Below are 15177 nucleotides of genomic sequence, written 5' to 3' on the forward strand. Positions count from 1 at the left end.
AATTCATTATTATATTTCATGTTGTATATTAATGTGGCCATTTTCTACTATTCATTAATAACAGATAATTCTGTGTTTATATTTTAATATTTTTTGATGAATGTACAATATTATGTTGATTAATATTTTATTTTTTAAAAACTTTTATTTAGTAAATATAAATTTCCAAAGTACAGTTTATGGATTACAATGGCTTTTTTCCCCCATAACTTCCCTCCCACCCACGACCCTCCCCTCTCCCGCTCCCTCTCCCCTTCCATTCACATCAAGATTCATTTTCAATTATCTTTTTATATACAGAAGATCAATTTAGCATATATTAAGTAAAGATTTCAACAGTTTTCACCCACACAGAAACACAAAGTGTAAAATATTATTTGAGTACTAGTTATAGCAGTAATTCACATTGAACAACACAAATTGTACATCTCCTCCCTCTCTTATTCCCACTCTTATATTTAACAGGGATCACTTTTCAGTTACAATTTAAACACCTAAGAATAATTGTGTGTTAATTACAGAGTTCAATCAATAGTATTAACTAGCACAAAAAAATACTAAAAGGGATAAAGTATCAAATTGTACATCAGTCAGGACAAGGACTGATCAAGTCACTGTTTCTCATGGTGTCCATTCACAATGACTTGATTAATATTTTAATCATGAACATCTGTGATGGGTGTTTGGTGCTGTGGATAAGACACCACTTGGGATACCCACATCCCATATTGAAGTGCCTGGGTTCTAGTCCAGCTTCCTGCATATCCCAGGAGGTAGAAGGTGACAGCTAACGTACTTGCATCCCTGCCACTGGAGCAGGAGCCTAGTGTTCAATTCCATGTCTTCGTCTCACTCTTTCAGTCGGTCCCTGTCTTTCTGCCTTTCAGATGTTCCTTACTATTTTACACTGTTGCAGGAATTGAGGAGTGAACCAGTGGATGGAAGAACTCTCTTTATCTCTGCTTCTTTCTTTCTGCCTTTTGAAAGAAATGAAAATAAATATACATATTTGTAAAAACACTTATGAGAATCCTGGAAATTTGTGGAAAATGTACATTGTCTTTGAGTTCCATTTTGTCTCAGAGAGTTCATACTCTGTGCAAGATATTTAGCATATAACTGTAGAGGTTTGGTTCTCTGGGCATGGAAGACATTGTTCTGTGGTATTCTTTCTGAAACTCTCTTTTCTGATTGCACGTCATAATGCTGTCGCTGCTCTCATGCCAGCTGAGTTCTTTTTCCTCCTTGTAGAGTGGTAGCTTGCCAGATATCCCTTTGCTGAAGTTTTGTTAATATTCTGTACATAACCACTCCCACTCGGATACTTAATCTGTCATCCCAACTAAGAGTGTTAGAACACTGTCTCTAATTTATTATGTGCAAAATTCACACTATATTCCTGACTAACTGAGCAGTTATTTATACTGAAATTCTTCAAATAGCTGTGACCTTTTTTCCTCCTTAAAGCTTCTAGCATCTGCTTATGTCTAGGTAATTGAATTAATTCACGTATATTTTTGGGTTTTATTCTGGATAACTGCACATCCCTTGTGGCTTAGAATTTTGCCGTCATCTTTTTCATAAAAGATTCTGTTTATTTTTCTTTCCTTTTAAATCCTTTTGTCTCTTGTTTTGTCTGCCTCTGGACCTGAAGCCTTTTTGATGTTAACAATAGACAAACCAAAAATGGCTTCATCTTTATATATTTCTTTCACATCCTACTAAGCTCTTCTGCTTCTTCCCACTATTTCACTGTTTTGGATTTTTTTATACTCTGATAGCTGGCACATTACTCTGGCCAGATCTAGGAGGAAAAAGTTCAAGGTTTTGCTTGTTTCAGCTACCTTGATCACTTTAATGTTTTGAGTTCATTTTCCTTCTTTACAGATGACCATGCGCATGCTGAACTCATTTGGTGCAGTTTCTTTTCCCCTTTGGTCTGCCTGTCTGAGTTGCTGCACTGTATCTGTAGCTCCTGAAACTTTTATCCTTTGAAATCATATTTTGAAACTACCAGGGAGCTTATTTTGCTCAAGATCACACATCTTAGCTAGCAATACATCAGAACAGATCCTTATTTCTTGAATATTTCATTCAGAATATGCCAAAATGATAATAGCAAATTTGAGATAAAACTAAGACGTTCCAAGAATCATATTATTCACCGTGGATCCTTTTTTTCCTTTCTCGTTCTCAGCCTGCTGCACTTAAAAATAAGTGGCCATGATCTCATCTACATTTAGGTGTGCAGACAAGTTGAGGAGTGTATATAAAAATTTGCCTGTGGTGCTGGCATTGTGCGTAGCTGGTTAAGCCATTGCCTGCGACACTGGCATCCATATGAGATTCCCAGCTGCTCCCACTCCTAATCCAGCTCCCTGGGAAAGCAGCAGAGGATGGCCCAAGTCCTTCAGCTCCTGCATCTGTGTGGGAGACCTGGAAGTGGCTTATGGCTCCTGCCCCAATCCCAGCCATTGCAGCCAATTGGAGAGTGAACCAGCAGATAGAAAACCTCTGTCTCTTCTTCTCTTGTCTTGTCTGCCTTTCAAAAGAAAAAAAAAATCTGTATATATGCATGTATCCACAAATGTACATTGATATGTGCTTCATATATAACCTATACTGATATTTTATCACATAGAAAAAAACTGTTTTTTTCTAGGCACATATTCTACTTGACTGTGGCGAAGACAATGTGTGCAAACCCAAATTGAAAGTTTCTGTAGATAGGTAAGTTTTGTTCTAAACAAGAAACAATATAATTAGCAATGTAAGTGAAAGAGCACATTTTCCTATTCAAAGTTTTAATAAGTAGTTATATTTGATTATAATACATGATTTTCTATAATAGAAATAAAGCCTCAACAAAAATATCAGCTGTGTTTTCACCAGATGCCTAGGTTGACTGATTTATTACCATTCAGCAATGGGTAGTGTCACAAAGTAATGTGATGTTATTTTAAAGGTTTACTTCATTGTAGACATATTCTAAAGTATATTCCTACTAGTCTATATTATATACCTATGATAAAGAATCCTATAAGAATCATGACAAATGATTAATCCAGCTATTAAAAAAAGAAATCTGGGAATTAAGCAGATGCAGAGTTAGAAAATTCAGTAATAAATGTGAACACTTATTATGTATTAATTGCATCAGTGTTTTACTGAGAGAAGCATGGAATTTGTATCTACTGTGCTATTTTCTGTTTCTGTTGAGCTGTGAAGCAGTCTTAAAATATCTTAAGATGCTGATGAACTTGTCAGTGCTGTCTGTGTATTTATCTTTCGTTTCTTTGAATTGTCATATGCTCCCTGTATCGTCTTTTTTTTTCACCGTCTGGATCTGTATTAACTTGCAGTGATCAAAAGAAGATCTATATTGGGGATGACAACCCTCTGACGTTGGTCGTTCAGGCTGAGAATCAAGGGGAAGGTGCATATGAGGCTGAGCTCATCATTTCCATCCCACCGCAGGCTGACTTCATTGGGGTTGTCCGAAACAGTGAAGTATGCAAGCTTCTCTTTAAACATTAAAATGCACTCATGGGTTTTATTAACAATAATGAACTACTCCCCTGCTTAGTGAAGCACAAGCTTAGCCATTCTACCTAAGGCTCAATTGCTAGACAATAGTGTGCTGGTCTGACATAATCCCTTTCAAGCTTAATACGTTGTGCAATGCATTGATAGGACGTTTTTTTAGAATTGCTAGCTTAGTGTCTGAAAACAAGGTCAGATGGATAAGGTGTCTAAGCCTGTCCATCAGATTCTTTGCCAGAGGCAACATGGTTACATATCTAAGTTCTCTTGGGATCTTTCAGACACACTTTTACATATCTATGTGGCAGTTGTACCCAGTTCTGGCTTCTGTCTTACTCTTGGTTTGCTCAAATAGATGAATTTGCTTCATCAAAAAAAGAAACTTAAATATCCAACCACTTGATATTATGTAAGAACTTTAGTCTTGTGTTTTCTGCATTTTATTTATTTAATTTTTTGGTCATAAATTTATTTGAATTTCATATCCTGTTTCTTTGTCCATCAAAGGCCTTGGCAAGACTTTCCTGTGCATTTAAGACAGAAAACCAAACCCGCCAGGTGGTATGTGATCTTGGCAATCCAATGAAGGCTGGAACCCAAGTAAGACATTTTAATTAAATAAATTTTTCCTCCATAAATAGAATCACATGCTTTTTTTTTTTTTTTAGGTTTTTCCATAGTGATTTCTTGAATAGACATTTTATAATAATGTCTTCAAATTGGTTTTGATTTAGTAAATAACAGAGTTTAGTAATTAGCAGAATTTTATTTAACTTTAATTAAGATACCAAAGCAATAGGTTACGTTATTACACTATTAGGTGACCATCCTTTACAATGCCTTCAATATGGTTAATAGGCAAGAACGTGGTTTAAGTCAGGGTTGAGGATCCTTTATTCACCCAAGGTCCATTTGGCTAATGCAGGCCTTATACAGTCCACAGGCCAGATATTCCCCACCATGGGTTTAAACTAAGGTCTCAAGTTATAATTTTGATATTTTATTTTATATATTTTTAAAGATTTATTTATTTATTTTAGAGAGTTACAGAGAGAGAGGGAGAGGCAGAGAGAGATTGTTTTTCTGCTGGTTTAGTTCCCAGGTGGCTGCAACTGCCCAGGCTGGACCAGGCCAAAGTCAGCAGCCGGGAGCTTCATCTCCCACAAAGGTGGCAGGAGAACAAACACTCGGGCCATCTGCTGCTGCTTTTCCCAGTCGGTTAGCCAGGAGCTGGATTGAAAGTGGAGCATCCAGAACACAAACTGATGTTGATATGGGGCGCTGGCATTGCAGGCAGTGGTTTTACCTGCTGTGCTACAAGCCTGGTCCCATAATTTGGATATTTTAATACACACTTTAGTGGATCCTCAAAAGCCACTCTGGTAAATACTAGGACTGATGTTCTTAGATGAGATAGAGTTATCTCCTGAACTTGAAACCCTATGTTGTGGGTCCTATACAGGGCCCAAAATAAGGCTTCGTTGGATCAGTTTCCCCCTTACGTGGTGGAATAGGAGCACAGGAGCTTGGAAAGAAGCACACCATGCATCTCTTCCCAAACCTTCCAGAAAGTGAATGAAATGTACCTTGTAGAATTCTTAGAATCTAAGAACAAATGCCAGTATATATTGTGTTACTACTGTTTCAACAAAATTTATTTAATGGCACACTGATAATTTGAAGATGTGTTAATATGAATATAAATATTCTGTGTCACTTTTGGTGTATTTTTCATTAAAGTCATTATTTCTAGATATGTGTTTTCTTAGGAAAGAGGCATTGAGCAAAATATCCTGCGTTCCGTTTTTCCACAAGTAGTCAGTTAGCACCCCATATCAACACCAGTTTGTGTTGCTTTTTAGTCTCACTCCTTCTAGCTTTTTTTGTTGTTATTGTTCACAGCTCCCTCATTATAGATAGTTCCTATTATTCCAGATGGCCAGCTCTTGGCTTCATAAAGTCCTCAGGAAGTACCATTTTTAAAAATTCATTTATTTATTTTCATTTCGATTTGAAAGGCAGAGAGACAGAAAGACCACATCAGAGAGAGGTCGTCTTTCTGCTGGTTTATTCCCCAAATGCTCACAACAGTGTAGTGTGGCCAGGCCAAAGCCAGGAGCCAGGATACTTGAGCCATTACCTTCTGCCTCCCCTGGTGCGCGTTAGCAGGAAGGTGGAATCGGAGCGCACGTAGGACGTTAACTCAGGAGCTTCACTATGGGATGTGGCTGTCCCAAGTGGTGTCCTGCTCACTGTGCCCAATACCAGATACCTGCCCTAGAAGTACAGTTTTATGTGTCATGTATATGATTCTGCTAGAAGCATGTTTTCTTATACCTTTCGACTTGATTGTTTTCTTTAAAATGTCTCAATTTTCTACCTGTAGGAATTAGGATATTTGGTGTCTGAGGGTTGTGAAGTGGTGTGGAAAAAAATTCTGGTTCTGGCCACACCAGTGCATTCTTCATTTTTAAAAAGATTTGTGTTTTTTTGTTGTTTTGTTTTGTTTTTACTTATTTGAAAGGCGGGGGGACAGAGAAGAAGAGGGAGAAACCCAGAAAGAAATAACAGGTTTTCAATGCACTGATTCACTCCCCAAATGGCCTCAACAACTGGGGTTTGTCCAGGCCAAAACCAGGAGCCTAGAACTCCATCTGGGTTTCCCACATGGCTAGAAAACACTTGGGCCATCTTCTGCTGCTTTTCCAGGTACATTAGCAGGTAGGTGGCTCAGAAGCAGAGCAGCCAGGACTCATACTAGTGTCAGTCTCACAGGCAGTGGCTTAAACTGCTGTGCACTGCAGGGCTGACTCACGCCTACGTCAGCCAGAGTCTCTTACTTTTACCAACTATCCCTTTCTTGTTTTCTTGCCCATGAACACAGTTCTGTTATTAGCTTCCTTTTACCAAATCATTTGTCTCATTACTGTACTTTGACTGGATCAACAAATATTTTATTGCATTTACTTTCAGGAAGATACTCAATATTATAAGGAGTTAATTATGATTAGTAATTGCACTAAAAAGGCTCCATCACGGATGACAAGTGCTCGGGCCCCTTCCATCCCTGCAGGAGACCAGGACACGGCTTCTGACCCAGCCCTGACTGGCGTGACCATTTGGGGAGGGAATCAGTGGATGGAAAATCTCTCCCTTCTCTCTCTCTGTCGTGCTGCCTTTCAAATAAATACATACATAAATAAATCTTTTTTTTAAAGGCTCTATTATGGATTGGCCCAGAAATCTTAAAGAGATTCAGTAGAAAATCAGATTTAGTTATCTTTGTTCGGTTTTATTGTTAGCTCAGAAAAACTCTATTTTAGAGGGCCAGCATTGTGACACAGCAGGTTAAGCCACTGCCTGTGATGCTGGCATCCCATATGTTCATCAGCCTGCATTCTGGCTGTTCCACTTCCGGGCCAGCTCCCTGCTAATGCTCCTGGTAAAGCAATGAAAGATGGCCCAAGTGCTTGGGACACTGCCACCCTCGTGTAAAACCCAGATTAATCTCCTGGCTTTGGTCTGGCCCGGCTGTGGCTGTTGTGGCCCTTTGGGGAGTGAAATGGTGGATGGAAGATTCTCTCTCTCTCTCTCAATATATATATATATATATACACACATATATATGTATAGATACATATATATAAAGTTATATATGTATAAACTCTGTCTTTCAAATAAATAATAAAATTTAAAAGAAAAAGGAAAACCGTATTTTAGAACTATATTTGTTTGACTTGGATTTGCAATTTCACTAATTAGACATTGGCTAACATTATTATATACTGCCATTTGTTCTTAAATTATCCTCTTTTCTTCTCCCCTTCAGCTCATAGCTGGTCTTCGTTTCAGTGTGCACCAGCAATCAGAGATGGATACTTCTGTGAAATTTGATTTACAAATTCAAAGGTATGAGAAGAACTTTATAACAACTTGGAGGAAAATCTTTGTTATAAATATGTACTATGCTTAATGATTATGTAATATATCAATTAAAGTTTCAGTACTTGATTATAGAATTTTAAAAATTTACATTTACATTATAAGAATAATTTTTCCAGCTTTGAGTTTGCAAGACAAATTTTTTTTACATGGTCCCTTAAAAGATTTTCGTTTTATTATCATCAAAATGTATTTCAACAACTTCCATGGTATTCTTAAAAGTCAGGAATCTAAAGATTTTCTAATAGAAAAATTTTAGTATTCACCTACAGAAAAATAATGAAACTAGGAATGATATCAATAATATTTAAAATATGTTATCTCAGCTATGTTATGCCACACAGAAGAATAATCCTTACACTAAACTAGAATAATCTCATGTTGGCATTTTTTTAAGAATAAAGCACAAAAATATTTTATAAAAGAAAGTATCTCATTGTAAAACTTATAAAGTAGAATGCCAAACAAATATATCTGAGGTCTGATTTCACAATATCAAGTTTTCATTTGCCTTTTGTAAACATACACTCATTATAGGCTATCAACTTGGAGCCAGTTATCACTAAAAGATAGAGTAAAAAACAAAAATTTCAGTGCAAAAACATATTACCTACTGACTTAGACAATTTTAATATAAAATTCACAACCTGAATCCCATATTATGAAGTGATCCTATAAAGACTAAATTAATTTTAAATAAAAAGCTCTACAACAGTAATCGTTTTCCTTGTTACTATTCTCTAGTAAATGCTTTCTTTTGATTAGCTTTTACAATGTCATCAGGAGAAGCTGATTTGAAGTCAAATGGTGTTATTGCTAGCAAGACAAAATTTTAAAATAAGAGAAAAATCATCAGAATTATGTGGAAATGGAAATAATTCTTTTGATTCGTGCTTATTTTTTCTTTACTGTTAATTTGTTTATTTTTACTTTCACTGGGTTTCTGTATTATTTTGATGGAGATTTTGCTCATTTCAGTCCTAAGTATGTTTTCTTTCCTTTTCAGCTCCAACCTTTTTGACAAAGTAAGCCCAGTAGTATCCTACAAAGTCGATCTTGCTGTTTTAGCTGCTGTTGAGATAAGAGGGTCAGTATGATTACGAAGTTAAATGTCTCATTCTTGTGATTGCTTTCCAAAAGCAACTCCTAGACCTTAGCCTCTTTTGGAGTAGTTTAACTAAGACAGTAACTTTGATAGCTATAAGGTCTTAAGTGTGTTCCAAAGCTCCAAATGTTGATTTGATGTTACTCTGGGAAGGAATAAGACACGGGAACGAGCATGACATTTTATTGAACTTTCACAAACTTACTTTACTTTTTTAAAAAAAAAAGAGATTTATTTATTGGAAAGGCAGAGAGAGGGAGAAGACATAGAGAAAGAGAGATTTTCCATTTGTTGGTTCACTCTTCAAATGGCTGGAACAACTGGGACTGGGCCGGGCCAAAGCAAAGAGCCTGTAAGTCTGTATGGGTCTCTCATATGGGTAGCAAGGACCTGAGCATTTGGGACATATTCAACTGCCTTTTTTGGCACAGTAATGGAAGGCCGGATTGGAAGTGGAGCAAACAGGATCAGCGTCACCCATATGAGATACTGGCATTGTAGGCATTGGCTTTAGCCTGCACCACAATGGAGGTCCCACAGATTTACTGTTCAATTCAGCTATTAAAAAAGTAAGTTTAGTAAGAACAGTTTTTGTGCATACCTGCATTCACTGATTGTTTCTTTTAAAATATATTTTTTATTAGGTCTAATTTTTTTTGATGATTTTTTTTTAACTTTTATTTAATGAATATAAATTTCCAGTGTACAGCTTATGGATTACAATGGCTTCCCCCTCCCATAACTTCCCTCCCACCCGCAACCCTCCCCTCTCCCGCTCCCTCTCCCCTTCCATTTGCAACAAGATTCATTTTCAATTCTCTTTATATACAGAAGATGAATTTAGTATAAAGATTTCAACAGTTTGCACCCATATAGAAACACAAAGTGAAACATACTGTTTGAGTACTAGTTATAGCATTAAATCAAAATGTACATTTAATTCTTTGAATATGTATACTTTTGAAAATGTACTGACAATGCCATTTTGATATTCATGATAGGTTTTCTTTAATCACTGTTTAGAGTCTCAAGTCCTGATCATATATTTCTTCCAATTCCAAACTGGGAATACAAAGAGAATCCTGAGACTGAAGAAGATGTTGGTCCAGTTGTTCAGCACATCTATGAGGTTTGGGGCTGTTAGATTTAACTGAAGCCTAATGACAGCCAGCAAAGAGAAGAACAGCTAAGCTGATTTTAGAATAATTCCATTTAGTTTTTACTTAAACTGTGCACAGCTTTTATATGTATCAGGGATTTCTATGAAAATCTTCCTTATTCATAAGTACATTTTTATTAGAAATAGCTTATGATTTGTGGTTTATTTTTTATGTTTTAAAAAGATGTTGTTTAAAACCAGTAAGTTCTTCTCGAATAAAAGAAACAAGGAATTGGGTATTTTCTCATGAACCTATTGCATTGCTAAGTAAAAATTGGATATGCCTTTAACAGATAATATTTCTTTAGGAAGAACTTTTTTTGTTATTGTTCATTGATAACTTTTAAAATATTTTTACATTTGGTTTATATTTTCATTCTGGCATATTCTCATTCATGTTAGTCTACTTTAAAATAACTGTTGAGTTTGATTTCTTTTGCATATTAATGGTCTTGTTGTAATATTAGAACCTTACAATGGAAAGTCAAATCTTGTTGATTTGTCATTAGTGTCATTTCTGAATTTGACATGAGAACAATTCTAGAATGAATTTTTTGCCTACGTTATTTTTATTTTCTCTTTCTCGTTAGCTGAGAAACAATGGTCCAAGTTCATTCAGCAAGGCAATGCTGAACCTTCAGTGGCCTTATAAATATAACAACAATACTTTGTTGTACATTCTTCATTATGACATTGATGGGCCAATGAACTGTACTTCAGATATGGAGATCAATCCTTTGAGAATTAAGGTAATATGTTTAAAAACAGCCCTTAAACATGCTTTTTTTTTTTGTTACTATCTCAACCTATAAATGAAATGCAGGAAATGAAACAACTATTTTAATGCACAAACAATTCTGCAAAAATATTTTAGTTTGTAACTAATACACTAAGGATTAGATTACTTATTTATTTTAAAGATGTATTTTATTCGTCTGAAAGAGTTACAGAGCAAGACAGCCAGAGATAGATCTTCCATCCTCTGGTTCACTCCTCAAATGGCCACAATGGCCAGGACTAGGCCAGGCTGAAGCCAGGAGCCAGGAGCTTCATCCAGATCTCCCACATGGGTACAGAGGACCAAGGACTTGGGCCATTTTCCATTGCTTTCACAGGTGCATTATCAGGGAGGTCGATTGAAAGTGTAGCAGCTGGGGGGCCGGCGCCAGCGCTGTGGCTCACTTGGTTAATCTTCCACCTGCAGCGCCAGCATCCCATATGGGCGCTGGGTTCTAGTCCTAGTTGCTCCTCTTCCAGTCCAGCTCTCTGCTGTGGCTCGAGAGTGCGGTGCTGGATGGCCCAAGTGCTTGGGCCCCTGCACCTGCATGGGAGACCAGGAGGAGGCTCCTGGCTCCTGGCTTCAGATCGGCGCAGTTCCACCCGTGGTGGCCATTTGGGGAGTGAACCTATAGAAGGAAAACCTTTTCTCTGTCTCTCTCTCTCACTGTCTTTGACTCTACCTGTCAAAAAAAAAAAAAGAAAGAAAGAAAGAAAGAAAGTGGAGCAGCCGGGACACTAACCAGTACCCATATGTGACACCAATATTGCAAGCAGTGGCTTAATCCGTTATGCAGTATTGCTGGCCCCAGGATTAGATTTTATAACAGATAAGAATAAATTTTGTGAAGTCCTAAGGAGCCATGCAATTATTGAGTGTTTAGTGAGTCACAGGAGATATTCTTAAGTGGCTCAATTTGACTTTTGCTCCAATATTATACACTGGATAAATGCAATGGAGCAAAAGTTGCAAGGAAATAGGATTCAGAAGGGTCAACTGCTTCCAATGTTTCAAGGTGATAAAATACAGTAATTAAGTTGCCAGAACCCTCCCCTTCCTGAATTGCCTTATTTGTTCTGAAAATGGTTCTGACATCAGAATAAGGAAAAAATTCCTATAGAAAAATCTCCTGCGAAAGCAAATTCCTTATTGCCATCTCATGTCCTCCCTGCCCCAGACAAACAGCAGGAATGGAATTAGGATGGCCCAAGTGTTTGGGCCCTGCACCCACATGGGAGACCAGGAGAAGCACCTGGCTCCTGCCATCGGAACAGCGCGGTGCGCCAGCCGTAGCGTGCTACCGCGGTGGCCATTAGAGGGTGAACCAACGGCAAAGGAAGACCTTTCTCTCTGTCTCTCTCTCTCTCTCACTGTCCACTCTGCCTGTAAAAAAAAAAAAAAAAAAAAAAAAAAAACCATACTTTTGTCCTTTAAGAACTAATTCATCCTTTCACCTTAGCGTATTAATTTGGGGAAATGAAAACTCATCTTCCCTAGTAACTGCCTGTGCTCTAGGTAACAGGAAAATAGGCTTTCTGTTTATTTTAGTCTTCCCAGTATATTTTCCCAGTTACTTGATTGACTTGTTTTTACAGCAAAACACGTAGGATTACCCCAAAACTATGTTTCAAACATGAAGAACCTTCAATGAAATACTTGAGTCCTTTAATCTGCAGAGGTGCTAAGTGTCAGATTCCTTGGGAGTATAGAAAACCTAATGGTGCTTCTCCCTTGGAAATGCCATAGGAAGTCCACAAATGCTAATTTTGGTGCAAATGCAAACAGTTCCAGTAAGCTCTCTAAAGAAAAACTCATTCTAACTTATTAAAATAATATATGGTGCAAAGTATCAGTTGAAAGCTTTTGACTAATTCAAGTAAAGGAATATGAAGGGATTGTAAATAACGACTTGTCCATTGATAGATCATCATCTTGTACAAGTAGATATCTGCTTCTTGAATATGTAAAATAGGGTAATTCATTGACTTGTTTTAGTATTTTGTGTACCTTAGATTTCCGTTTTAAAACATGTATTTTTTTTGAGCCTAAGGTTTCTTATATAAATAAGTATATAAAATAAGTGATTGTTTATTGCTTCGGCTGCTCCAATAAGATATTTCCTAGTTTTAGGCTATCAGGAATACACCCTTGTGATACTGTATTTTAGACTTTAGGCCTTAGTTCCCACTAGAAATTATTTCCTCATTAGATTTAATGGATAACATCTTAGGACCTTTTACCCGTCATCCATTCTTCCAGTCTACACTTCATTGAATTTGAATCCCTACCTATGATGTAGTAAGCTTAAAGAATTAACATCCTAAAGGATAACTTTTGCAAATATTTTTCAAAGACATAGCAAATGACCTTCAAAACAATCCATGATGCTGTATCTGCGGTCATGCAAATCATTTTGCTTCCAAGTTTAAATCAGTTTCTTAACAATCTAATGGTTAAACACCAGTGTTGGTTTATGGGACTACTGGGACTTGTGAAGCTTGGTGCAGCGAGAACCTGAAAATACTCAGTCTCCACTAAAACATTTCCATCCCATTGTAATTAACATCATGAATGGACCGCCTCAGCTGACATCCCCACTGTGGGAACTCTACTCTATTCCTCCCTTGTTGGACTCTCTTTCCTAGTTTCTGCAGTTCACCGTCCCTGTGCTTCTGCTAATTCATTGTTCTTTAGCATTGCGATTGTATGCTGGCCACACTGCTTTTAGAATGCTCTTTCTCATCAAGCAAGAAAACAAATCGGTTTGAAATGACATTTTCACTCACACAAAAAAAATGTCATTTTAAAAAATGCATATGCTTCTGGATATAGTTGTATCCATCTTAGCACAGGTATTTGCATAAGAAGCTATGGGACAGTGTGGTCTAAGGAAGGTTAAGAAAACAAAATAAAAATGTACTCAGAACTGACACTCATCACAGATGTCCTGTGGTATTACAGACTGTTTCTGTGTGTCATTAGCTTCCCTGTTAGCCTCTATCTATGCAAGAGAAAATGTGATGTCTAGGGAAAGCCAACTGTTTTTGTACATATTAAGAACTCTAATCTTATTGGACGCCATGTTTTAAGTGGTGAATTTTCCATCATATCAAATTTTTACTCATTATTATTTCATTATGAATCTGTGTTCAAGTCAAAATGTGAATGTAAAATGTTTTCTCTTATCATATCCAACCCTTTGTTAATGCAGGCCTCATCTTTGCAAACAACTGAAAAGAATGACTCAGTTGCTGGGCAAGGTGACAGGAGCCATGTCGTCATGAAGCGGGATCTCGCCCTCAGTGAAGGAGATGTTCACACTTTGGTAAGTGCCATTTCAAGTACACTCACTGTAAACATTTTAAAATATGCGATTACAAATAGATGCCAAAGAACATTCAAAAATAACAACAGCTGTGCCTGAAAGAGCTACACACATTTTTACACCTTTCAGTCCTCTTTCCTCTGGTCAAATTTTTGCCAAACTTTCTTCAAATGTTCTACCTTTGTCGATTGCTAATAAAAATATTTTATGTTCCAACTCATTTTTCTGACTGAATCCCTTTACTGGTTCTCTATCTTGGCCTTATCTTAATCTTTGAGGCTTTAGGGCAATATTCTTAAAAACCCAGAGGACCGCAACAAAAATATAATAGAAGAGTATTTACCAATATGATTAAATTTTGTTGAGTCAGCCTAGGTAATGACTATAATATTTTAAAGGTACTAAGTTAAGTTTTTGAAAATTTAAAATTTTGGAGTTGGCACCATGGCTCACTTGGTTAATCCTCCACCTGCAGCGCCAGTATCCCCTATGGGCGCCGGGTTCTAGTCCCGGTTGCTCCTCTTCCAGTCCAGCTCTCTGCTGTGGCTCGAGAGTGCGGTGGAGGATGGCCCAAGTGCTTGGGCCCCTGCACCTGCATGGGAGACCAGGAAGAAGCACCTGGCTCCTGGCTTCGGATCGGTGCAGCACCGGTCGTGACGGCCATTTGGGGAGTGAACCAACGGAAGGAAGACCTTTCTCTCTGTCTCTCTCTCACTGTCTATAACTCTACCTGTCAAAAAAAAAAAAAAAAAAAAAAGAAAGGAAAATTTAACATTTTGCAAGTCAGCCTCTAGTAGAAATCCTGGTATAATGTTAATGTTCAATAGCAAGCACTAGTTATTTCTATGAATGTCAGATTCTATGAATGCCAGATCCAACCGTGTACAAGAACTTCTCTTAAATATCTAATGGGGATCTCAAACTTACTCTAAAATTATAACCTTGAATTTTCTCAATGTTATTCCTTCCACTGTGGTCCACATTTTAGTAAATATTCATTCCATTCTCTGTCTAAACTCTATGCATCATGCCTCATTCCTCTGTATCCCTCAAACCTCACATCCTGCTTTTCATCAAATCCTATCAGCATCTGCTTTCAAAATACCCAGAATCAGACTTCTTGTAAGTTCTATGTAGCACTGCCACAGCCTAACCAGTCCAACCTTCCTCTCCGATTTGGACTATTGCCAAACTCCTAGTTGGTCTCCCTCGCAGGTGCAGGGGCCCAAGCACTTGAGCCATCTTCTACTGCTTTCCCAGGATATCTGCAGAGGGCTGGATCAGAAGTGGAGCTGCCAGAACTCAAGCTGTTGCCCATATGGGAT

At 37.4% G+C, this 15177-nt stretch overlaps 1 protein-coding gene across 1 annotated transcript in view; it reads left to right on the forward strand.

Moving 5' to 3' along the window:
• The window catches only part of ITGAV (integrin subunit alpha V), a 99427-nt gene that overhangs the window by 73163 nt on the left and 11087 nt on the right, over window positions 1-15177 (forward strand). Inside the window, exons 19-26 of the mRNA XM_062188868.1 lie at window positions 2663-2730; window positions 3363-3510; window positions 4051-4143; window positions 7373-7452; window positions 8492-8572; window positions 9614-9719; window positions 10340-10498; window positions 13739-13852. Coding sequence (XP_062044852.1) covers window positions 2663-2730; window positions 3363-3510; window positions 4051-4143; window positions 7373-7452; window positions 8492-8572; window positions 9614-9719; window positions 10340-10498; window positions 13739-13852 — 849 coding nt within the window. The remainder of the gene's footprint in view (window positions 1-2662; window positions 2731-3362; window positions 3511-4050; window positions 4144-7372; window positions 7453-8491; window positions 8573-9613; window positions 9720-10339; window positions 10499-13738; window positions 13853-15177) is intronic.

This window comes from Lepus europaeus, chromosome 1 (genome assembly GCF_033115175.1).
Source record: "Lepus europaeus isolate LE1 chromosome 1, mLepTim1.pri, whole genome shotgun sequence".
Classification (NCBI taxonomy): domain Eukaryota; kingdom Metazoa; phylum Chordata; class Mammalia; order Lagomorpha; family Leporidae; genus Lepus; species Lepus europaeus.